Genomic DNA, 26,749 nt, shown 5'->3' with positions numbered 1-26,749 from the left:
TAAGCAATACATTTTCCTGAAAAGTCAAATACATGTTTTGCTTGATCTTAATTCATTCAATTCATTTATTGTATTTGCCCAAGGAATGTTTATCGTTAAAAGAATATTGCTGCCTAATAATAATAATAATAATAATAATAATAATAAAATAAACATTTCTACCCCAAATGTAATGGAAATGTTTGGGGTATAATGTGACGAGATATAGAATTTTCAAGCATGATGATAAATGCCTAAAATGTCAGGTTAATACTCTTATTCAATTAAATTTTATTGTACTCTTCTAGTAAGGAATATTATATTTTCTATATATTTTCACGGTGTAAAGAGCAGCAATCTTGGACAATTGTGTGCTTCCTTAGCACAATTTGCTATCATTATGGCCCTTGGGCTCTTGGCAGATACTTTTGCTTCTTTCTAGAAATAGATCATAGAGCATATAGTATGCTTTATTGTAATCTTGTAATAATAGGAAATACGAGATAACGTTAACTATATTCCAGATAATTTAACTTGCTAAGACATGATTTTCTGCAATGTTGAAGTGAGTATATTGATATCTGGGCATAGACTTCTATTTCCTGTTTGTCTTTTGGCTGTTTTATTAGGTTTGAGTGAAAATTTGAACGTTTGATCATTCCTTTAAGACTCTCTATGCTGACTTTTAGTGCTGGTGCTGCCCAAGGCTGAGAAGCTCCTGAAGGTGAGTATCGAGCCGTACATCAGCTCCATCCTGGAGGCTCTGATGGAACCCACCAGCCGAGGCTTCTTCGAGGTGCGTGATGTTTTCTTCAGGGAGCTGGTAGATATGAGCAAGAACCTGCTGAACGGTGGCAGCAAAGAGAAAGTTGGAGAGGTAAGAGAGACAATCCTGGACATTTTAGTACAATATGATTTTTATTCTAGGACCTTTTGTGTAAAAGAGCATAACGCTGCAACATGGCCCAAAGCACAGTTACTGCTACCACCCCGAAGACGATTACTTTCTATAACGGCATGTCTTAAAGTGTTTTATTCTTCTTACACAACAGCAATTAATCATCCATGTTAATTAAAAAAAATTATTTATTATTGAAATGACATCATACTTTTTAACCATTTATAGTTGCATTTAATGTTATACAATTTAGTTCAGAGAGACAAGTTAGTTCTTGTTACACTTCCATAAATATTAAATAACTCTCTCCTGACAGAAAGCTTCAGAGCTGCTCTTATTGAAGATGAATCATCACCTTGTGATCAAATTTGTCATATAGATTTTATTCTTGACACTTTAACCTGATTGACGAGAAGAGCTTTTTTTTTTTTTTTTTACAGGAAAGGTTCCTCTAGGATGATGCAATAAATGACTATTAATTCCTATTCTCGTACCATTTTTAGTCCAATATTTTTACTCGTTTCCTGATTCAGGTATATAATCTAAACAATTTGATCAATTCAATATTTGAGTCTGATAGAACTGTTCGATGTCGTTTCTCTCTGCAGTATATGGAGAAAGTCTCCATGCTGGCCTTCCACCCGGTGAAAATGCAGTGCTGCTATGAGAAAGTGGAGCAGCTGAGTCTGGAGGGCCTGCAGCAGCGCTTCGACGTCACCAGTCCGTCCGTGTTCGTCCAGAGAGCCCAGATCCTCATGAGAGAGGTGAGTCTCATCCAACTACACGGTGATCCTGTAGTAATAGTTCCATGGGAAAGTGCGTTCATACATCCAGAGCAGCATGTGCAAAAAAATGCATAATTAATCAGCACTGAATTCAAGCTATTTTGGGAATATGATCAAAGTGACAGATTTAAAATGTCTCCATTGTATCTCATGAATTATAGATGGCTGTACATCGTCCAGTGGGTTATATGCTGTTTGATGGGTTCCTCCACCACCACTTTTTGCAGCTAGGGATTCCTTTAACTGTAAAATAAATCCCAGACACCCTTAGTACAGATTTATTTATTTCAGGAAGATTATTTAAACGTGTGTGATGATAGTTTGTCTATTTATTACAGCCATAGATATTTTTTTTTTTATTCCTGATCGTTCCGTTAACAGAACAAATGAGGTCCAAGTTGACGTTTGGAAACCTAAACCCACTCAACTCAAGTGACCAGTCAAACAGGCTAACATTTATTAGAACTGAAAAATAAATATAACAATTTCCTGCGAGTTGAAGCAATAATCAGAAACTGCAAGCAGTTAACTTCTAGATAACTTACTTAAATAAAGTTTCATTTAATTTCCCTTTTTTCGCTCATTCAAAAACCATTGGGGATGCAAACTTTTGCATTCAGTTTAAGACATTATACCTCAGTGCTGTCGAATTCTCAAATCTGATTGGTCAGAAGGTGTTGATTAATTGTCTACAAAAGCAGCTCTGACAATATTGCAGGCTGGAATTCATATAATCATTGTTGCTATATTAACAAATGATACAGGAAGGTTTAGATGATATGGACTCTCCACATAATCTAAACATTTATTTAAGGCATTTACGGAAGGACTCTCCAGTTTCAGTGCTTTGTAACAGCCAGTAAGGTTTCCAATTTCTTCTTAACATGACAAGATTTTGTCATATAATCTTCAAAAAGAACAAGAACGGGGGGGGAATGACTGTTTTAGGTGGTGTGGTGTAAGTGGTAACAGGAACGAACTTGTTTTGTAAACGTTCCACAACATAGTAAATGTAACTGGATTAAAAAAAAAAAATGCAATGCGCTGTTTATTATTTATTTATTTATTTATTTATTTATTTTAAAGCAAATGGCGAACTGCTCTGATGTAAGAGGAATAAAGCACCTTTGCTACTATGGGAAAATAATCAACTTTGTGGTGCTAACAATAACTCTGCTTTGTCCTGGGTCATATCACACCCCACCATGGATTTATTATTTTTTTCTTATAACAACGTGTCTTGGAGTGTTTTATTGTCTGGAGCACCATCATCACCCGGAACATCTCTGACTTCACTGCCAGTGCGTTTCAGTTGTATTTATATTTATATCCCGTAGTAGCGGGAGATTCTTGATTATTATCTTATTCTTTCATGGTATGTAAGTCTAACATGTCTGGAATGAGTACCGGGAGAAAATTTTGTCAATAGAGTGAAAGAACATGGTGTTAGAGCATGGGAGTGGTGACACAAGACTGAACATGCAGAGTGTATAGTTTATCAGGGCAGGATCACAAGTTTCTCACAAGTTTCTCACAAGATTCACAACTGTTGCAATAACTGTGTGAGGGCGCACCCTATTGGTTAAATACAGACGTGTGAAATGCTTTGTGTATTTCTCAAAAATGTCGTATTTTAAAATTATGGTGAGGATTGCACATAGACCAGGATTACTCCTGGTTTTAGTTTTTACAGTAAACTTGGATTAATGTAAATCATAGTGGATCATCAGGCGGATTTCAGGTTTAAACTTGCAGCTTGGTTTGAATTTACAAAATGGCACTATGTTATAAAGCTGGACTGTGGAAAATGGAAGAACATCTCTACCCTTGGTTTTCTGATAAAGCAAGCATCGATTTTAACAAAGAATGTGTAATGACGTTACAGTGGAAATATTGGGACTGCGATAAAACATGGACTGAAATGCAGCTATGCATCTAACTTTTTTTTTTCTTTTTTTTTTTTAAATTTATGCTTCCACTTTATTTCTTGAGGGAAGTTTAACATCTGCAGTTGCAACATGAGCATATGTTTATCTGTCAAGAGTGGCATGGTTTTACTTTAGGTCACATAATTCCATAGTGGCAGACAAACCGAATTTAACCCTGGATTAAGGTCATGGTTTTAACTGGTAATTTGCTAAACCGTTTAAAATATAGTGATGCAACATAAAATGTAGATCAGTAAATAATTAATAAGCCCTAAACACTTATCGTTACTGTACAACTCATTTATTTAATCCTTGTTGGTACAACCGGCACTTAGAAATACGTACGAGTATTCTACAATAATATTGAATACCTATTTTGTCCTCCAGGCATTTCACGTGCATGTCTCTGTCCATCTTTTTTTGTTGCAGCAAATGGACGATGCCGTGTACACGTTCGAGCAGCTGCTTCACCAGAGTCTGGAAGGTCAAGAGGAGGAAGACCTCTGCAAAACTGTTCAGCGGTGCCAGGACCGAGTCATCAAGGTGGGTCAGATGAGGATATCTGTCGGTCAGAGTTGATCAGTTCTACAATTATTGACACTTTTTATACAAAATGTCAACAAACAGTCAACAATTTTTTTTTTTTTTAATCTCTTTTTAGATTTGTTTTTATGGTACATATTTTTCTACAAAATGCTGGTTTCAAAATTTCTGGCACCCCTAAAATGATGCAAGAATAACAGGACTAAGTCTCTATAAGGTCTAACAGGGTTTGAGACGCGTGTAGAGGATCTCTGACTCTTGTGCATGCTGAAAAATTCTGGCTGCATTTATTATTATTATTATTATTATTATTATTATTTTTTTTATTTTTTTAAACATTATTTTTACTTTATTTATTTATTTATTATTTTTAATATTACATTCAATATATTTTGTGTACCAATAATTGTGCCTCTTTTCAGACAAAATACAAAACTTACATTTAACTTGCATTTAGCGGATGCTTTTATCCAAAGCGACTTACAAATAAGGAAATACAAGCAAAGCGATATATCAAGCGGAGAACAATACAAGTAGTGCTACTATACAATAAATATTTAATTAAGTAAAACATTCTTAATAGAGAGAACTTTTTTTTTTTTTTTTTTTTTTTTTTTTTTTTTTAAAAAGGATAACAGGTTTTACATTTATTTTTGATATACAGTCATATCCATAAATATTTGGATATTTTATTTATTTATTTATTTTATTAAAATCCGTCTACCACAGTGTATTGGAGTTACTTTTGCACTTTACCCGATTTGGATGTAAATATCCTCATCGCATACAGCAAAGCATACTCATTATTTAATTTCAACTCCGATGTACTGTGGTAGACAGCAAAAATAGAAATAACTTGTCCTGACTGTATATATTTTGGGCTACAAATAATTTTTGCCAGTTTTCAGAGAAAATAAGAAATTCTAATTAGAATGAAAAGTGGAATCATATGTTTATCATTTTTGCTAATTCTATTTTGAATGGTGCCGATAATTTCTGGAGCTGACTGTGCAAGCGCATCATGCTGTCCATGCTGTTTCATTTTAATGTTTCGTTTTTTTGTTTTTGTCCCCCCCCAACAGAAATATGACTATGATAGCAGCACGGTGCGTAAGAAGTTCTTCAGAGAGGCTCTTTTGCAGATCTTTATCCCCTACATGCTGAAACAGCTCTCTCCGTCCTGCTCTGCTGTAAGACACGCACACGTTTAAACACTCTCTACACATATATTTCATTGCATTGGTATGCTTATCTGACGTCTGTCTGTAGGACCTTCCTCGTTTCCAAGAGCTGATCTTTGAAGATTTCTCCCGTTTCATCCTGGTCGAGAACATCTTTGAGGAGGTGGTGCTTCAGACGGTCATGAAGGACATCATGATGGGTAAGACGAGACTCTAAAGTTACACACAAACTAGATAGAGCAAACTTGGTTTGCCTTTTCTGTTTTAAATTTGTTTTTAAATCTGTTTATGTGGAGTGTCTGCCACACAAGTCCATCTGAGTGAGGAGGTACTATAGCAGTTATGATGTATTGCAACTGGTGCATTAATATAAACACTGCAGCTGGCACGGTTGTTTGAGCTGCTGTAAAAGAAAATGAAGCTGCATCTTCTGACCAGTCAGACTCGGGAATTCGACAGTGCTGTGGTTTAAGGAGAAAATTCTGTAAATGTATACTGTAAACTTTTACACAATACATGATATCAGGTTTGCTAACAGAGTGGCATGTTATTAAACATCTACATAGGTGAGTTATTTAATAAAGAGCAGGAAACGGTTGTTACAAAAGGATCTTATTACCTGGTCGGCTATTTGTTCTTGTCTATAATGGCGTTACTGGTTGGTGTTAGAAAAGTACAGATGATAGCAAATTATATTTTGATCTAATGATTATTGAAATTTGTGAAGCTAGGAGCTGGGAACAATAGCACTACCGATAGTTGTAAGAATATTTGATTGTAATTTAAGCTGTGATGGATTTTTCTTTGAAGCAGGACAGTCACTAGTAAGGAAAAGCGTAATGGCATCCAGTCTTCAAACTGTATTTAAAAGTTTTATTGTAAAGCAGTTAATGGTGATAATGCTGCGTGTTTGCTGATTGGCCACAGGACAATGTACTTTGTTGTTTTTGTCAGTCAGCTTCCGTATTTCTGTAAAAGTAGGCTGTTCTTTGTCAGAATCGGTGATTAAAAAAGTGCCGGACGCTCTTGCAGATGCTTGAACTCTGTTTTGTGAGACTACTTATTACCTGACGTAAGCCTTGTTGCCACAGCTGGATGGACAATGAATGGGGAAGAAGTGAAAGAGGCTTCAAGCTTTCTAACTCCTTACTTCTTCTTTCCAGCTGTGAAGGAGGCTGCCGTCCAGAGAAAACACAACCTGTACAGGGACAGCATCGTGCTGACCAACAGCGACCCCAACCTCCATCTGCTGGGTGAGAACCCATCCATCGACTGGGCAGGAGAATATGGAGAAAAACAGGAAGTGGACGGAGAGCACGAGGGTGAAGAAGGCGATACAGCAGCCCAGAAGAGGCGCAGGATGAAACAGGTGGTCTCCATGATCCAAGTGGATGGACCCAACACAACGCTGCCCAACGAGTCCTGCTTGGAGGTTCCCAGTGTTCACAACATCCCCGAAGAACAGGGTGAGGGAGATTCTGACGCTCCGTCCTCTTCTGCATCTGAAAAGGCAGCACCCATTAAAGAGGAAGTATGTGGGTCGTCGTCTAAGGAAACGGCACCTGATTTACCCAATGGCACTGCGCTGAATCTTGATAAACAGGAAGCTGCACCAAAGTCTCCACAGGACTCTGAGAGCAAGCTGGCCATTGAGAGTGCCATCCAGCAAATCGAGGACGCAGTCCAAGGAGAAGATGGCGAGCAAAGTCCAGTTGGAATCGCCCCGGAGAAAACCGAAGTGGCCAAAGAGGATGCAAATGTTACAAGTCAAAAAGAGGAGCAGTTGGCACCACCTGCAAAGGAGGACAAAATTCAAGCACCATCCAGCACAGAAGAACCTGCAAAAGTTCAAGAAACCATCACAAAACCAAAGCAAGAAGAGCGAACGGATGCCGAAGAGAACTCATCAGACTTACGCTCAGAACCCCAGCAGCACAGCACCGACACAGACAGCGGCTTCCAGTCACCAGCCAATGAAACAGCTGAGGAGGAAGAGCCGCAGGCTGACACGGCAACGGCGGAGCCGAGACAAGACAAGCACAATGACTCTGAAAAGGGAGGCGAGGATGCTGCGAAGGGAACCGACACACTGACAACGCAGACATAGGCATCAGTAATTTTGTTACTTATTATGGAAAACGCTAGAAATGCCAGCCCACTGCTCACAGAAGTGATAGTTTTACAGAAGAGGGTTTTTACGGTGGTTGGTTTGTTTACACATAAAACATCTCTCACACTTTCTTTACAGTTGAGAGTCTGTTTTTTGATTCTTTAAAACAAAATCAGATCTTACCTTTTTTTCACATTTCAAAAAATTTTTCTTTTGCACATATATGAATTGCTGTCACTCAGATGGGCGCGGTCATAAAAACGTCATATTTGCTCATTTTTATGTGGATTGTGCTGATGATCTATTGCAAAGTGCTGAGAAATTGAATGCTTTTGCCAATAAGACTGCTTAACCCTATATAACTGACTCCATGCCTTCCTTTATAATAGTCCAGTATGATATCGTATGCAATTTTTATTGTCTTTTTTTTTCTTTTCTTTTTTTTTTTTTTTTATACAAGTCTTGCTTAGACCCAAACTGAAAACACTGAATTTTATTAGATTTTTTTTTTTTTGTAGTCCTTTTTATATAGTTTTATTTCTGTTGGGCCTAACCTATTATTTTTTGTGAATATCCTGATATTTCCTTTACCCTAAATGGTTGAATCCGAGCGAATTTAAAATATAAAATCTTATTCAGCATTAAGTTAAAAAGTCACCTTTCTGTATACTCAAACTAAACTCCATTACTGTCGAATTGTGATATGTAGCACGTGTTTCTGGTCTAGTCTGTGTTTCACTCCGACTGTGTTCAGGCTGAATGCTGTGGAAACTGGAGATTTCGAGTTCGGTGTGATTCAACCAGAAACATTTCTACATTATAGCATAAACTGTAGTAATACACCTGCAAGTGTTACCTTGGGGTTTGTGTTTCAAACTGAAATGACAGTCCAAATTGTTAAAGGGCAAATATGTAATTATTGCATCTACCTATTGTTTAATATGTTTATTTATTATCTGATGCACTTCATTGCCTTCTTTATGTTTCATTTAAAATGATTAACAATAAATCAATTCAATTTGACACTGCATTTTCTAGTCATTATTATTATTGCCACAGTCTTGTGCTTCTTATACAGTATTAACACGAACACTAATAAATATTAATATTGATTCCTGAGTGGAGCTCTTCTGCTGTTGTAGCTCATCTGCCTCAACGTTTGACATGCTGTGTGTTTGGAGATGCTTTTCTGCTCACCATGGCTGTAAAGAGTGATTATTCAACTTATCCAAGTCTTCCTGTCAGCTCGAAGCAGTCACTTTCTTCTGAACCCTCTCATCAACAAGACGTTTCCACCCACAGAACTGCTGCTCACTGGATGTTTATTTGCACCATTCTCTGTGTGTGTGTGTGTGTGTGTGTGTGTGTGTGTGTGTGTGTGAGGAGATCAGCTGTTACTGAAACCAGCCTGTCTGGGAAACATTGATGTACCAATTCCAAAAAAGTTGGGACGCCTTGTAAAATGTAAATAAAAACAGAATGCAATGATTTGCAAGTCTCATAAACCCATGTTATTCACAATAGAACATTTGAAAACATTTAAAATGTTTAAACGGGGCAAATGTACCATTCTAAGAAAAAAGAAAACGGGTAATTTTGAATGTGATGGCTGCAACACGTCTCAAAAAAGTTGGGACAAGGGCAACAAAAGGTTGGAAAAGTAAGTGTTACTAAAGATGTGCTGGCTGCCCATTCCATAGGCACTAATGCACCCCTATACCATCAGTGTGTGAACCTTTTTAAAATTTTCGATATTTCTGCATAAATATGACCTAAAACATCAGATTTTAACACAAATTCTAAAAGTAGATGAAGAGAACCCAGTTAAACAAATGAGACAAAATATATTTGGTCATTTATTTAATGAAGAAAATGATCCAATATTACATGTCTGTGAGTGGCAAAAGTATATGAACCTTTGATTTCAGTATCTGGTGTGAACTCCTTGTGCAGTAATAACTGCAACTAAACGTTTCTGGTAACTGTTGATCAGTCCTGCACATCGGCTTGGAGGAGTTTTACCCTGTTCCTCAGTAGAGGACAGCTTCAACTCTGGGATGTTGGTGGGTTTCTTCACATGAACTGTTGGATTAAGGTCAGGACTTTGACTTGGCCATTGCAAAACATTAACTTTATTCTTCTTTAACCGTTCTTTGGTAGAATGACTTGTGTTTTTAAGGGGTCGCTGTCTTGCTGCATGACCTACTTTCTCGAGATTCAGATCACAGACAGATGTCCTGATATTTTCCTTTAAAATTCGTCGGTCTATTTCAGTATTCATTATTGCATCACTGATGGCAAGTCGTCCTGGCCAAGATACAGCAAAACAGACCCAAACCATGATACTACCACCACCATGTTTCACAGATGGGATAAAGTTCTTATGCTGGAATGCAGTATTTTCCTTCCTCCAAATATAACGCTTCTCATTTAAACCAAAAAGTTCTGTTTTGGTCTCATCCTTCCATAAAACATATGATCTTTACCAAACCGTAGATGGTCAGCAATGTTCTTTTTAGAGAACAGCAGTTTTCCTCTTGCAACCCTGCCATGCACACCATTGTTGTTCAGTGTTCTCCTGATGGTGGACTAATGAACATTAACATTAGCCAATGTGAGAGAGACCTTTAGTTGTTTAGAAGTTACCATGTGTACACAATCTGTCAGACTGTGGATTGGTAGACTCCAAACTCTTTAGAGATGGTTTTGTAGCCTTTTCCAGCATGATGAGCTTCAACAACTCTTTTTCTGAGGTCCTCAGAACTCTCCTTTGTTTGTATCATGATACACTTCCACAAACATGTGTTGTGAAGATCAGACTCTGATAGATCGCTGTTCTTTAAACAAAACAGGGTTCTCACTCACTCACACATGATTGTCATCCCACTGATTGAAAACACCTGAGTCTAATTACACCTTCAAATGAACTGCTAATCCTAGAGGTTCACATACTTTTGCCACTCACATATCTGAAATATTGGATCATTTTCCTCAATAAATAAATGACCAAGTATAATATTTTTGTCTGATTTGGGTTCTCTTTATCTTCTCTTTATCTTTTTTTAGGACTTTTATGCAAAAAATATAGAACATTCTAAAAGGTTCATAAACTTGCAAGCACAACTGTTTTTTTTTTTTTAAATATTATTTTTATTTAGGTATTTATTTATTTATTTATTTGTTTATTTGTAGGGTTTTTCCTTAATGGACTGAATCCCTGTATATTTATTTATTTATTTATTTATTTGTAGGGTCTTTCCTTTATGGACTGAATCCTTGTGTGTGTGTGTGTGTGTGTATATATATATATATATATATATATATATATATATATATATATATATATATACATTATTTGTATTTATTTATTTACTTATTTATTTATTTGTAGGGTTTTTCCTTAATGGGCTGAATCCTTGTATATATATATATATATATATATTTTTTTTACATTATTTGTATTTATTTATTTATTTACTTATTTACTTATTTATTTATTTGTAGGGTCTTTCCTTAATGGGCTTAATCCCAAACAACCATTTAGACCACTAGACCACGTATAGCGCACGTGCAGTCGTTATATGAGCCATTATTTATTCCTTGGTAGTGAACTTAAAATGAGTGCTCAGGCGTTGTTTGGGACGCGGCCCCTGTGTGATGTGACGTGGCCTGGGCTGTGACGTGAGGCAGGAGGTTTTTCCCCGCAGAGGGATCCGCCGCCGCCGCGCAGGTGGAAAAAAACAGCAGCAGCAGCAGCATCAGGAGGAGGAGCAGGAGGAGCAGGAGGCTGACAAACAACACGAGCTGAGCATCACTTGCGGAGATGTTGAACTGATCGGTCACGTTTGTGGACGTCGAAAGAGCGCGTGTCTTCGTGATTATTCCTCCTCCTCGGGACGGAGGGGGGGATGTTAAAGCCGTTAAAACCCCTAAAGCCCTTCGAGCTCTCTGCGCTACTTCTAGAGGGATGCCTTCATCCAGGAGAGGAGAGGAGAGAAGAGTGTGGGCCGCGCTTCTTCTTCTAGCCACCATCACCATCAGTACCACTATGGCAGGTAAAACATGATGGACACTTTATTGATTCACCATAGTTTACCGCAGCTGATGTTTAAACTGCGGTGGTGTGTGTTGTTTAGTGATCAGTGTCAGATTTCTGAACAGTGAGGCGACTAATGTACAAAAATACATGGTGGGGAATGTTACATGTGCCGTCTCTGATCCATAAACACACTCAAAATTGCAGTGATTTGGATGCGCAGTTGTGCCATACTCAATACCAGGAGTGCATACGTGTGATGCATGGACTACTGCAAGTCCTAGCTTTGAGATTCATGTCATTTTACATAGGCTATTAGAGCTCCTATCTTTGAGATACGTGTAATTTTACATAGGCTATTATAGCTCCTATGTTTGAGATACGTGTAATTTTACATAGGCTATTATAGATCCTATGTTTGAGATACATGTCATTTTACATAGGCTATTATAGATCCTATTTTTGAGAAACATGTGATACATAGGCTATTATAGATCATATCTTTGAGATACGTGTAATTTTACATAGGCTACTGTGAATCGTATCTGTTGTGTTACATAGTTTAATGACATACTATCTGTAAAAGATGCATGTTGTGTTACATAGACTACTGTCAATCCTATCTTTGAGATACATGTCATTTTACATAGGCTACTGCAAGATGATGTTAGATACATCTTAGATGCATGTTGCATTACATAGACTAGTTTAAGTCCTATCTATCATATTCTTGTTGTGTTACAAACCCTATCTGTTCTGTTACATAGTATACTGCACGTACTATCCGTAAGAAACATATGTTACATGGACTACTGCAAGTCCTATCTTTGAGATACATGTTGTGTTACAAAGGCTAATTTAAGTCCTGTCCCTTAGATACATGTTGTGTTATATAGACTAGTCCTATCTTTAAGATCTGCCATCAACTCTCCTTGCTTTTCTAAACCATTAGTTTAAATTAGATTGCATGGACATGCTAGGACAAGTGTATGCAGGCCGGATCCATTTGGCCAGGGTTAAAACTGATTATCAAGTCGTGTGTGACGCAAGCGTGGGAGATATGGACCCTCTGATCTGTCATCACCAGAAGCTCATAGCGACCATTATGGCTAACACACACACACACACACACACACACACACACACACACAGAGTATTGCTTTCAGTATATCACTTTAACAATTCCTACTGTTTCTCAGAACTCGAAGCAATATTGTGATAATGTGCGCTTCCTGGCCTCCGTTTAGTGATACACACCGAATGAAACTGTCTCCTGAGAACATGATAACACAACCCTATAAACGTCCAATATCCAGCAAACACCTTGTAGTGTTGCTCTTTTAACCTCTTCACCAAATAGAAGCCAGCGCAGGACGACACCGAGCAACATGTCAGCAACACGTTCTTTCTGTCACTCAGGCATGCTCTGGAGATAGCAACAGAATACACATTACATGCACTGACCCATCGAATATCCACCACTGAAGCACACACACTTCTACAGTAGTGCTTGAAAATTTGTGAAGCTATTCTACAGAAGAATTTTCGATATGTCTGCATAAATATGACCTAACACAAGCCCTAAAAGTATATAAAGAGAACCCAATTAAACAAATGAGACAAAAATATTATACTCAGTCATTTATTTATTGAGGAAAATGATCCAATATTACATGTCTGTGAGTGGCAAAAGTATGTGAACCTTTGCTTTTAGTATCTGGTGTGACCCCCTTGTGCAGCAATAAATGCAACTAAACATTGTTTTCCTTTCTTGTTTAAACCAAAAATTCTGCTTTGGTCTCATCTGTCCACAAAACATTTTTCCAATAGCCTTCTTGCTTGTCCACGTGATCAGCTAGCAAACTGCAGAAGGGCAGCAATGTTCTTTTTGGAGAGCAGTGGTTTTCTCGTTGCAACCCTGCCATGCACACCATTGTTGTTCAGTGTTCTCCTGATGGTGGACTCATGAACGTTAACATTAGCCAATGTGAGAGACGCCTTTACTTGCTTAGATGTTACCCTGGGTTCCTTTGTGACCTCGTGGACTATTAGCCATCTTGCTCTTGGAGTGATCTTTGTTGGTCTGCACTCCTGGGGAGGGTAACGATGGTCTTGAATTTCCTCCATGTCTACACAATCTGTCTGATTGTGGATTGGTGGAGACCAAACTCTTTAGAGATGGTTTTGTAAACTTTTCCAGCATGATGCCTCAACAACTCTTTTTCTGAGGTCCTCAGAAATCTCCTTTGTTCATACCATGATACACTTCCACAAACATGTGTTGTGAAGATCAGACTCTGATAGATCCTTGTTCTTCAAATAAAACATTCATACCTGATTGTCACCCCATTGATTGAAAACACCAGATTCTAATTTCACCTTCCTTCAAATGAACTGCTAATCCTAGAGGTTCACATACTTTTGCCACTCACAGATATGAAATATTGGAGCATTTTCCTCAATAAATAAATGACCAAGTATAATATTTTTGTCTCATTTGTTTAATTGGGTTCTCTTGATCTACTATTAGGACTTGAGGGGAAACTGGACGAAGCTTTAGGCCATATTTATGCAAATATCTAGAAAATTCTAAAGGGTTCACAAACTTTCAAGCACCACTGTACATTCTGAGTAATGACTTCTACTGACATTTATTTTACATCTGCTGTTATCATCGTTTGTATAATCAGCTCATTCAGTCTTATCTCTCTTACACTGCTGCTGATACTCAGAACTCAGCGGTGTTTACGTTTCCATGGCGCAGGTCCTGAGAGGGTGTTCTCGCTACCACCATGTTCTCTTGCCTATCAGGAGATCTTTACTTAACTCATTGTTAGCATGCTGGAGTGTAAACAAAAAAAAATCATATCTACGAATAGGTTGTTGATTTAGGAAAGTAGGTTTGGAAAGTTGAGATGGAGTGGACATGCAGGTTTGTTCTTCATTTGCTTGTTTAATTGATAAAACTGTGACAATCAGAGGAAGTACAGCAACATCAGAACAGTTGCTCACTAACCCACAGGTAACCACTTCGGCTTGGCCAATCATAAACGTAGGATATTTTAGTTCTCTACGGGACGAAGTCAATAGGAAGCAACAAGTCGTCAGTTTGCTACAGAAATCTCATCTTTCCATAAATAGACCTTTATTCAGTGTCCTCAGTGTGCCTCAAACAATTAACATCCCTAGTAACGTGAGTTATACATTTTTCTTAGTATTTTATTTATAGCCAGACCAAGTTTTCACTAGAAATTGGTACTTTCCTGCGTACTTTCATAGAAAGATCCGATTTACTGTGAATGAAAAGAACTCACCACATACCATTTCTGTAGCATGCTGGCAGACACTGAAGGATATCTTGCTTACCTTTGTTTATCTTGTTCATATCTTGTTTACTGATGTGATGCCGTAAAATTTCCAGTGACTCTTTTGTGCTTAGAAAAAGCTTGTTCTTTCACGGTGTTGAAAAGTTTGTTCTGCTATTGATAAACCTTCACATCAAACTGCAACCCTTGAGATCCTGAACCTTGTGGCCAGAAAAGCGTGCACAATATTCTCTCCATTGCCTGTGAAGCATGCGAGGCTGAGGCGTAGAGCTTGCTCTAGAGTCCTCATGCCACTGTTTGATGGCAGATTTCTTTAGGTTAACATTAATAAATCCCAAAGAAAAGAAAATGGGAAAGTCCTGCTGGTTTTAATGAACAATTTTATTTATTTATTTATTTATTTTTTAAGTCACAGTTCCTAGCTAGTCTCGTTCCAATATTACTACAACACCTGACACAAGCTGAAAGCTATCGGTGTAAGTTAAGGTGCTCAAAACATTGTGTCTGTCCTGGATTCATTTCGTGACTGCTGCGAATTAAACACAGCAGCATGAAAAGCGGGTCACGATCAAAGCAGGAGCTCTGTAATCTGGATGTCGCAGAATGAAATGCGCGGAATATCGGTAAATAGACAAATCCACTTTGAGCAGTTGCCATGGCATATAGCGAGCTGTGTGAGATGAACCATTGTGCAGAGGCCTGATAGATGAGTGGTCTGTTCCTCTGCTGTAGGAAAGCTGTGAAGTCAGTGATTAAGCCAGGTTTGGATAACCACTTTATACCACTTTCATGAAAGAGAACGTTATATGCAACCACAAGAAGATATCGATCATTGGGTTGGATTGATCATTGGGGGTGGAGGATTGTGGTATGAAACCTAAGGAGAGTAATAGGAGTGTTTTGGATCTCCAGGCCAGTTACGACGCAGTTATCGGTAAAGACGTGAAATACTGGCACGGCAAAATTTGTTGCTGAATGCCTAGAAATTTGGAAGTCTTATTTTACACACCCAAACCGTTGTTCATTTTCCAGTCTAGCTAACTAGCTTATAATAGTACTGTTAGAGCACTGTTCTTCTCATTGTACTTGGCTTAAATACTGACATTCTACACCAATCAGCCATAACATTAAACCCACTGACAGGTGAAGTGAATAACACTGAATATGTCATTTTAGTGGCACCTGTCTAAGGGTGGGATATATTAGGCAGCAAGTCAACTCTCGAAGTTATTCTGCTGGAAGCAGAAAAAGTGAATGAGGTCAATAATTCCTCATTAGCAGTGGCCTCTTTCAGCAGGATATGGTAAATGGTAAAGGGTCTGCACTCATATAGCACTTTTTTAACCTTAGCAGTTCCAAAGCGCTTTACACTGTGTCTCATTAACCCATTCACACACACTCTCACACACCAGTGGTAGCAGAGCTGCCATGCAAGGTGCTAACTTGCCATCGGGAGCAACTTGGGGTCCAGTGTCTTGCCCAAGGACACTTCGGTATGTGGAGTCACGCGGGCTGTGAATCAAACCGCCAACCCTACGATTAGTGAACAACCCGCTCTACCACCTGAGCCACAGCTACCCCTAATGAGGCTAATGAGGATAATGCTCCCTGCCACACTGCAGAAATTGTTCAGGAACAGTTTGAGGAACGTGACAAAGAGTTCAAGGTGTTGACTCGGCCTCCAAATTCCCCAGATCTCAATCCAATCAGCATCTGTGGGATGTACTGGACAAACAAGTCCGATCCATGGAAGTCCCACCTCACAACTTACAGGACTTAAATGATCTGCTGCTAATGTCATGGTGCCAGATACCACAGCACACCTTCAGAGGTCTAGTGGAATCCATGCCCTGACGGGTCAGACCTGTTTTGGTGACACAAGGTGGACATACACGATATTAGGCAGGTGGTTTTAATGTTATGGCTGATGAGTGTAAAAATCTTACTTTGGTTTAACTTTGTTATCATTATACTTATTTGAATCACACTTTTTTTTTTTTTCTCAGACGTGCGATACGATATGCTTGTTCAATTTGTTTCAATTATGTTGTTTTATCATATTCCTTAAGATCTTTGGAGCAGTAAGAATAATTAAAATATGAACCAGCTCACCTGTTGGACTACTGATCAGAAGGTCATGAGTTCAAATCCCAGCACTGCCAAGCGGCCACTGCTGGGCCTTTCAGCAAGGCCTTAAATGAGATAAGTCGCTCTGGATAAGGGCATCTGCCAAATGCCATAAATGTAAATGTATTGCAAAAATTGACAGTCGCTAATTCATTTCAGTGCTGCACTCTGTGATCAGTAGCTAAAATATCAAAATACAAGACTGAATAATGAATGAAGGCAAGTATATAATGAACAATCTCATTCAGGCAGCATTTAGGGTCAAGGACTAATGAAACCCTCATTCTCACAGAAACATCTGAATAAAAGCTGAAGGTATGTATTTCAAAACCCAGCAAAATCTTCCCTCTGTGACATTCAAGCTCACATGTCATGGATTAAAGCTATTTTTGCAACTGCAACCCAAGAAGCGCTTGATAAAAAAAATTCCGTTCGTCACGCTGCACTCGTGTTATGAACCCTGTATACCTTCGCGTATGCTCGGCTGTTCTGTGTGTGATAATCCACATGTTGCGAGGTCACACGTAAGCTTCTCTAAAAGAGATGGTGGCACTGTGTCTGTGCCGAGTCACAGTGTCAAGGTTAGACAACAAGCTCTTGCGATTATCTGATTATCTATTGCAGTTTTCTTTCCATCCTTCTTTGTTTCTACCAGCATGGAAACACTGCACAATTACAGTCCCCTCTGAAAGTACTGGAACGGCAGTGCCAATTCTTTAGTTTTTGCTATACGCTGAAGACATTTGGGTTTGAGATCAAAAGATGGATTTGAGACGACAGACGAGAGTTTCAGCTTTCAGTCAGCTTTCTATTTACATCTAGATGTGTTCAACAGCTTTTGTTTTTTCAAGTGATCACAAATATTGGAACAAGTGACTGACAGGTGTTGCCCAGGTGTGCCCTGTTAAATTGATTGTCGAAACAGTTAATAGATCTGAATGTCAACTCTTGGTTTGAGCTCCGGGTTTCGCCAATGAAGACTGCATTTGTTGTTAAACCAACATGAAGACCAGAGAACTGTCTATGGGATAAAAGCAAGCCATTTTTCAAGCTGAAAAAAGAGGGAAAAACAAAACCATTGCACATTGGTCATTGACATAGCCTATACAACAATTTGGAATGTCCTGAAAAAGAAACCACTGGTGTACTAACAGCAATTCTGATCCTATCATCTCATATTCATCTTTTCATCTCAAACCTAAATGTCGTCAGTGTATAGCAAAAACAGAAGAATTGGCCTTGTCGTTCCGGTAATTTCGGAGAGGACTGTAGTGCTATTCGACAGAGCTGCAGTCCACTCATCCTCTATAATATTGTTTATACCAGTGCACTGTTGACGTCTCAAATCTGATTGGTCAGAAGGCGTCGATTAATTTTCTGTACCAGCAGCTCGGACTGTTTGTAATTCAAACCTCAGGCTTATGAATGCGCGCCTTCTAATACGTTATTGTTTCTATAGTAACAGCTCATTTGTAGGGACGTGTACGACGCTGCACATAATTAGACGGGTTAAAAACAATGTTGTTTACGAAAGAAAGAGATGTTTATTTAACATTTATGGAAGGAGTCCTCAGTGTCAACGCTTTGTAACAATCATGACAAGCTGCGTTTTTTTTTGAGAAATAGACGCTGGTGAGGGAGTGACTGTTTATAGCTGCTATATCGGAGTGATAATACGAACTGGCTCGATTCTTGGATGTTCCATGACATTAAATGTGACTCAAAACAGAAAAAAAAAGCATGACGTGTTGTTCGTTAATAAATTCAAAATGGTAATCATTGGATGCTTCATGTCAGGCTGCATCACACAAACCCAGTGTTGATTCTTTTCCAATGACAGCGTGTCCCATCATGTTTTATTCCTTATTATCCACATGACTCATATACAGCGTACGTGTACATGAGCCATGTGGATAATTTCACCACTAGTGTGTAGAAAGAAAAACTGTTTACTCAGAGAGAAAATGTTTATTCCTTTGATTTCCACTTTAGTCACCATGCTGTTAGTTCTCTATTGAAATGAGACAAAAGTGCGACACTGACTGAGATGCAGCATTTCTGTGAAAAGGTTACAGCTGCCACTCATGTGATGCTTGATGCAAATGAATCATCTTGAGCACTCTCAAGTTCTTCTCTCTCTCTCTCTCTCTCTCTCTCTCTCTCTCGCTTGCTTTCTTGCATCATTTTTTTTCTGCTCGTCCTGCTTTTTTCTGTCATTATGATGCTGGCTGTGATTTTGCACCATTATCTTTCTGTCACTTCTTTCAAGTTCAAACAAAATGCTGCTGCTGTTGGGTTTTTGTTGTTGTTGTTGTTGTTTTTATTGAATTTTTTTTTTTTAGATGTGAGAAACATTTCACGTAGCCTTTTGTCAGCTTTTGTATCGCATCATAAATTGCATAAATGGATAAAGGTATCTTTGATTTCCGTTTTCTTTCACAGAAATGACAGTGCTTAGCATATGTGTGGCGGCTCGTATAAACCCAGTCGGCTGTTGATGCGGATCATTTCTGGAACAGAGCAAAAAACAACTTGAAACATCGAGTTTTGAACAACAATGTGTTTTTCTCTCTATAAAAACTGTGACATCCGTGCTTGCAGTAAACATTCATATATTTTACCAGAATTATCCATCCATCCATCTTCTATACCGCTTACTCCTTTTCAGGGTCACGGGGGAACCTGGAGCCTATCCCAGGGAGCATCAGGCACGAGGCGGGGTACACCCTGGACAGGGTGCCAGTCCATCGCAGGGCACAATCACACACCCATTCATACACTACGGACACTTTAGACACACCAATCAGCCAACCATGCATGTCTTTGGACTGGGGGAGGAAACCGGAGTACCCGGAGGAAACCCCTGCAGCACGGGGAGAACATGCAAACTCCGCACACACAGGGCCACGGTGGGAATCGAACCCCCGGACCTGGAGGTGTGAGGATACCGTGCTAACCACTGAGCCACCGTACATTATTATTAATAGGCAATTTCAGCACTGATGTTAGCATAAACAGAAACTAGTTGAATGAAGAGATGATGATGATGAGGCTCGTGTTTAAACGCTACGAGAGACTTTTATCTCAGGTGATGAAACAGAGACTCATGTGGATGATGCTAATAATCAACTTGAGAATTCTTTCCCCTTGTAATTTTGTAAAATCTGGCAGTAATGGGTTTATTTTTAATAAGTTCAGGGTGTCCGAAAAGTCTCCATACATACGAGGCGATCTCGGTCGGTCCGCAACACTTCCAGTCTTTTTGCATGTGTTAATAAGTTTGGTAACAGTGTCGTGTGTGTGTGATGATGTGCTTGCAGTGTTTCCTGTTAAAGTCCATCGCATCCTTGCGACAGCTTCCCGATCCAGCCATGAGAAGGATTTCAATACGTTCTTCTTTTGTCAAAGGTGTTCTTAAAGGCTATTGGGGAAAAAATATAATATAAACTAAGTATGGAAAATTTTGGAAGACTTTTTGCTAAAAAAGTGTTCATTTCCCGTATGTATGGGGACTTTTGGGACATGTTGTAGATCAGGCTATAAATGTAGAGGTAAGCACAGGGTCTTTGTGGAATCCAACTTGAAAATCTTGAAAATGTGATATATATTTTTTCCTTTTCTTCAGATTTTAAAATGCTAGAACGTTTCTTCTGATTAAGATAAATACATACAGACAGTTTGTCAGTCCAGGAAAGATTATAGATGTCAGACTTCTATAGTATAAAATGTACAATTCTAACGGGTTCTAGTTTATCCCTTGCCAGTTTGACTATAATGGAGGAGAATGTCTGACAGGCAGCTTGTGCTATGTAAATGTGATTTCTCTCATAAGCAGTGATCCATGGTGTGTGGTTTTAAAAGAGATCTGCACAGAGTGCAAAACTAATTCTAATGAGAATCTTGTTGATATTAAAGCAAAGATAAACTTAATTTAACTTCAAATAATGAAATTATTTTATGCAATCAATTTTTATGAAAGGTGCCAAAAATTCTGCACTGTATATTACAATATATTTAAAATACATTCATAGGAAATGTACATACATTAACGTGTAGAAGTAATTACATTGCATAGTATTTTCATAGTATTACTTTCCTGTAATAATTCGTGCATGTTTTTCAGTTTCGCCCATAAAGTCTTAGGAAGATTAAAGGTAATAATGTGTTCTCATGACTCATCGTTCCATCTTAAGTCCTCAGAATTCTTCATGCAGAGGCGACACTTGGCTGGTTTTCACAAACAATATTATACAATAGTGTATTATATATCACTGTATCGTGCACATGGTCGGCTGGACGATTCACGCTATGCAGGCATTGCCGAGGCCGGTTTATTTATCATCAGGTCATCAAGATAGATGACTTCGAGGAGCTGCATGCTTTTTCCTGTAGAAATGGAAATTGTCATGAAATATTAATAGCGCCACCTGGAGTACTGGAGCACCCGTATATGATGGTCAGTATGAAATTGAAGAGAGAAGGTGGTTTCACCTTTGCCCAACCCTTGTAGATGTCTTCTCCACATTAAGTATGCTGAACCCTGTAGGAACACCAAAGAAAGAAGTGGTTAATGTTTAAAAATCGATCAATTCATAGCTTACTCCTATATAGGACTTGAATATGTAACAGTATCTTTCTGGATGCGATTTGTTTGCATGTACATGTCATACAACTACTCAGTGCTTTGGCTGCTGCACCTTTTCAGACAGTAAACAATCATAAGCAGATATCCTGATGACAAAAGGTTAATCATATTCAAATTTAGAAGCCCCGATTCCCATTTAAGATCTGTTTCTTTATAAGGAAGCACTTGAGAGTGTCAGCTCCTGGCTAAATTGGAACCCTGACAGACTGTTCACTCCCATTGTGATTAACAAGATAAATGGGTTCGTGCATTGCAAAATACCAAGCGGATCAGGAAGCAGACACAAATATGAGCGGGTGACGAGGCTGAAATAGTTCGCGTCGCTATTTTTCACATTGATCGGTATTCCTGGTGACAGCTCCTGCTCTGGACCTGCTATTTTAGGCTCCTGAATTTTTTGTTAGATGTTCTTTTTCTGTTCTCTGGGAGGTGCGATGAACGTGTACGCACATCCTGATGGGATTTGTAGACTCTTTAACAGAAAGACTGGCTCTACTGTTAAAGACTGGCTTTATTAGAAAAGACTAAAGTTAATTAGGCAGGTGACAGGTATTTTACACTAGGGGGATGAACCGACCCACATCGTGATTCATTGCTCATTTCCCATTACTGAAAAAGCAATGTTTTATATTGAGCTATGACATCATGCACCAATTTTTGTCTCAGGCATAATTTCTATTAGCGTAATTAAGATATTGCTTGTACCACTGAAGCACATGATTATACTTTATATTAAACGATGATGTTTTTAGCTTTTCTCTCTCTCTCTCTCTCTCTCTCTCTCTTGCTCTCTCTCAAACACAATTTGTTTCCATAAACCATTTGTGTTCAGTCATAGGCAGGCAGATTGAACAGAGAAACAAATATTCGACTCTGTCTCAGAATGTTCAACATGGAGCACATCTGTAGAAAGTAACTCAACAGCTGATAAGAATACATGGGGTTATTTATTTCTCATTCATACTTCATTTATTCATCCTCTTTTGGTATATAGACATGCTGTGATCTTCCATTCCTTACCAAAACCTAATGCAGCAAATAAGCTAAATAAAAATAAGGCTTTGAATTGAGTCAGTTAGAGAGGAGATCATTCTTTTTCCTTTGATCAGAGATCATCAAAGGTTTTTTATTAGGTGACTTGCAGACCCCCTATGGGTAGATCAGAGTGAATGGGTGGTCACAGTGAAGGAAGAGTGACTCATGGGAACAGAAAGTCCATTCTTCCTGCTCCTTGTGCTCCTGTAAGGCTAGGTTTGTACTTTATTTTAACTATGTGTACACAAGATGGTGGCCTCACGTATTCATCACTTGCTGTGTTGATTGTGCATCTGCTGCAAATAGTATAGCATGTGGTAAAGCAATGTCTGCAGCAGACTGGAATAACTAGAGTTGTGTCTCAAATCAGATATTTATGTGGAACCTTTTTCAAGTATTAACACTAACCAATTTCGCTATTATGATTGGTGTTTGAAATTTGATCAAATTCTCACGTAACCAACAATCACAATGACACCAGCACATTATAAAGGTAAACTAACAGACCTCTTTGGTGTGTTTATCATCTCCATGTTGCTACACCGAAATAACTATGGCAAGAAATCGCTTGCAACTTTACATTTTGACATGGAAACCTGTCAAACAGTGATGTTTTGGCTCTGGTGTGCCCTCTAGAGAATTTTACTTTTGCCTCTCCGGATGTACGTTAGGTACACTACATGGCTAAATGTTTGTGGAAACCTGACCATAACACCCATACGTCGGCCTTCCCTAAACTGTTGCCACAAAGTTAGAAGCACACAGTTGTATAAGATGTATTTGTATGCTGTTGCATTACAATTTCCCTTCACTGGAACTAAGAGGCCCGAACCTGTTCCAGCATGACAATGCTCCTGTGCACAAAGCAAGCTCCATGAAGACATGGTTTGAGAAGGTTGGAGTGGAAGAACTCGAGTGTCCCGCAGAGTCCTGACCTCTACCCTAAACACTTTCCGGATGAACTGGAACGCTGACTGCACCCCAGACCCCCTTGCCCAACATCACTGTCTGACCTCACTAATGGTCTTGTGGCTGAATGATCACAATTCCCCACAGCCATGCTCCAAAATCTAGTGGAAAGCCTTCCCAGAAGACTGGAGCTTATCATGAGGGGACTAAATCTGGAATGGGATGTTCAACATGCACATATGAGTGTGATGGTCAGGTGTCCACATACTTTTGGCCATGTAGTGTATGTAGGCGAGTCATTTGTGTTGTCACTGTGTCCACACATTCACACGTATGAAATAGGATATAAAAATCCAGTTTGGTCTGACCAAAACACAATTGGTAGACCTTCTTGGCCAGCTGGTAATTGCTAGTCAAACAGCTTAGCCAAGTTGTTTGGCCCGATGTAGGGGTTAAATTATGTGACTCTATGCACTTACGATATATAATCTCAGTTTGGATACAAATACATACTGACCCTGACTGTATTTTCCAGCGTTGTTGTAACATCACTAAATTGTGTTGTGTTCTCAAAAGGATTATATTAGATTAGCATGTTAAGTGTCAGACTTTCAATCTACCAACACTGACTATGAAACAGGCTAAACATGTCTAACAACTTGAAAATCTCAGCCTGTATTTTGAGACCTGGTATCTGATCAGACCAAGTTGGAAGTCCATACTATTTATTATTGTGTAACAGTGAATACCCTACAAAGTGTACATACCACAAATGGCCCATGGCTCTGACTCGGATAAGGTGCATGCTGTGACCACCATGGCTAGGTCACCTTGAGTTTCGGAGAGACGGTCTCTGGCTCATCTGACCTTTTCTGGAGCTAATGTGTGTGTGGGTGGCTGGCTGCATGTGTGTAACTGAGTGTTATGCTTAGGAGCTGTCTGACCTGCTCGGTCAACAGGAAGTTACATTAGAGCCCTTGTCTAGCATTACAGGTTGAGCTTAACTGAATAAAAAAAAATCCAGACAAAAGTGTGGCTGAACCTGCGCTAAAGCAGTCACAGCTCTTGATAGATGTATAAACATGTCTACACTTCCAGTCTTTCATTGGAAGATATTCTGCATTCTTGTGCAGTGTGAAAACACTCATCATTCTCACTGCAAGTATTAACTCAGCTAGCTAATGTCAGTTAAAAGATGCTAATCATCAATGACCAGATTTTAACAGCCTCAACTGTTAATGGAAATGTTGGAAACAGAAATATCATGCATAAACACGTTGCATTGTTACATAGCCAACACTAATCACTCCTAGTTGTGAAGGAATTCTTCCATGAGGAGTTTTATGTCCCTTAATTAGCTTGAACACTCTTGTTGCTAAGTCACTGTCAACAGTCCTGGACATGTACTTCAGCTTCACTTAGCAATAATGAAATAAAAAATCTTTTGCTCACAGGCTGATGTGATGAGGTCAGTGTTCCTGAGGTAAATAATTGACACTTGGATATTGTGGGAAATATTTTTAGTCATTTAAAACATGGTGTTAACAGGTGTTAGCAGACCATTAAATGAGCTAGCTAGCATAGAAATACATTAGCTATGCATAATTATAGCCACGACTGACATGAAATATTATATAATGCTAGCTGGCTGGTGTTATTGAGGGGTTATAACTGGAGTAAAGGGCTAAATATCTAGCTTAACAGTTAGCTCTGTAGCTAATTTAGTTTTTACATTTTTACCAGAGAAGCCACAGTATAACATTACATGGGGTTGTCAAGGATTTGTTTATAAGGATGACTAGATGCCCATTTAGTACATTGTATGCCATCTCATCTCTCGAATAGATATTTGATGGAGGATATGGATTTACTTTTCAGTAATCAGATCACATCATGTGCCTGGAAGCTGAGTATCTGATCATGAGTATACACTTTCAGGGCAGATGATGTCTGATCAAACCTAAAAAACTACACAGATTTTCGGTTCACCTAAACACTATTATATCCTTTTTGAGAAACTAGCCACTGTTTTGAGGCGAGTTTGTGAGGATTTCAGAACTCTGTATGCATTATGGCAATTGCTGGGGTTTTTCTTTTATACCGCAGTGCTGCTTGATCAGATTAATTGATTAATTTTCTATAACAGCTCTGACTGACTGTAATAATGCAAACTGTAATTCAAATTACAGCTTTATATTAATATGCTTGTTCTAATACCTTATCATTTCTATAGTAACAGCTCATTCAAATGGTGCATAGTCTACAAAAAAGATGAATCTATTTTTATCAGCTGTTTATTATTATTGAGTCACTGTATACTGCTTGGTAATTTGATCAAAATAGGGCTACGTAATAGAAAAAAAAAAACGATATGGTGAAGATTTCTGTGAGGAGACATTTATTTAACACTTATGGAAGGAGTCTCCCTAACCCTTGGCTTGCGTTATGCTGTGCATCCCCAGGTAAAAAGCAACAACATTTGTGGTAATTTGGAAATTTGAATATCTAATTTTTTTTTCGACAGATCATTCTACAGTATTGATTTTTCCCAGTTCAATTCAATTCAATTCAGTTCAGTTTTATTTGTATACCGCTTTTAACAATGGACATTGTCCCAAAGCAGCTTTACAGAAATAAATAAATTCAGGATATAGATTTTACATGTATGAATTTATCCGTAATGAGCTAATGAGCAAGCATAATTTTGGTAACGCGTGTCGTTTCAGTGAAAATGGCACTTTTTGTTGTTTTGAGCATTGGAACATGTTTTGTGAATCGCTGTAATATTTTTTTTGTGTGTTAAGACATCAGTGCCTGTATATCTGCTTACCTTGTAAATGTACATAATGTACATAATGAATATTTTATTGTGTCCGATATCATATATTTAAACTCTTTGGCTCTGAGTGGGTCTTTACAATAATTCATGTATAGTGCGGTAATAATTTAATATAATCCAAATGAAATCCATTATTCAGTCCATGATAATTATAACTGGTTGATTGATTGATTATAACTGTGATGTGTGATAACTACTAAAAAAAATACGAAAACGAAAATAAAGCTCATTTTTCTATTTTATAGTTAAAATGTAGACAGGGGCTTGGAAAACTGTTTTCCGTCTTCATTAGGACACTAAATTTGGTCTTTTCTTCCCTGTTTAATGCCAATCTGTCCCAAAAACATCTGCACCCCCAGCACTCTGGTGACTCACCCCTGATGATGTCACGCGCTCTCAGTTGCCATG

General features: G+C 38.5%; 2 protein-coding genes across 2 annotated transcripts in view; both read left to right on the top strand.

The window, feature by feature from the left end:
• Window positions 1-8,452, top strand: part of niban2b (niban apoptosis regulator 2b) — a 42,967-nt gene extending 34,515 nt beyond the window's left edge. Inside the window, exons 9-14 of the mRNA XM_053610638.1 lie at window positions 669-856; window positions 1,486-1,641; window positions 4,020-4,133; window positions 5,216-5,323; window positions 5,403-5,514; window positions 6,478-8,452. Of these exons, the coding sequence (XP_053466613.1) occupies window positions 669-856; window positions 1,486-1,641; window positions 4,020-4,133; window positions 5,216-5,323; window positions 5,403-5,514; window positions 6,478-7,421 (1,622 nt within the window). The 3' untranslated portion in view covers window positions 7,422-8,452. The remainder of the gene's footprint in view (window positions 1-668; window positions 857-1,485; window positions 1,642-4,019; window positions 4,134-5,215; window positions 5,324-5,402; window positions 5,515-6,477) is intronic.
• A 2,339-nt stretch (window positions 8,453-10,791) lies between these two features.
• The window catches only part of npdc1b (neural proliferation, differentiation and control, 1b), a 28,243-nt gene continuing 12,285 nt past the window's right edge, over window positions 10,792-26,749 (top strand). Inside the window, exon 1 of the mRNA XM_053610648.1 lies at window positions 10,792-11,479. Within this exon, the coding sequence (XP_053466623.1) occupies window positions 11,392-11,479 (88 nt within the window). The 5' untranslated portion in view covers window positions 10,792-11,391. The remainder of the gene's footprint in view (window positions 11,480-26,749) is intronic.

This window comes from Ictalurus furcatus, chromosome 22, assembly GCF_023375685.1.
Source record: "Ictalurus furcatus strain D&B chromosome 22, Billie_1.0, whole genome shotgun sequence".
Lineage (NCBI taxonomy): Eukaryota > Metazoa > Chordata > Actinopteri > Siluriformes > Ictaluridae > Ictalurus > Ictalurus furcatus.
This window is presented reverse-complemented; position numbering and strand designations above follow the sequence as displayed.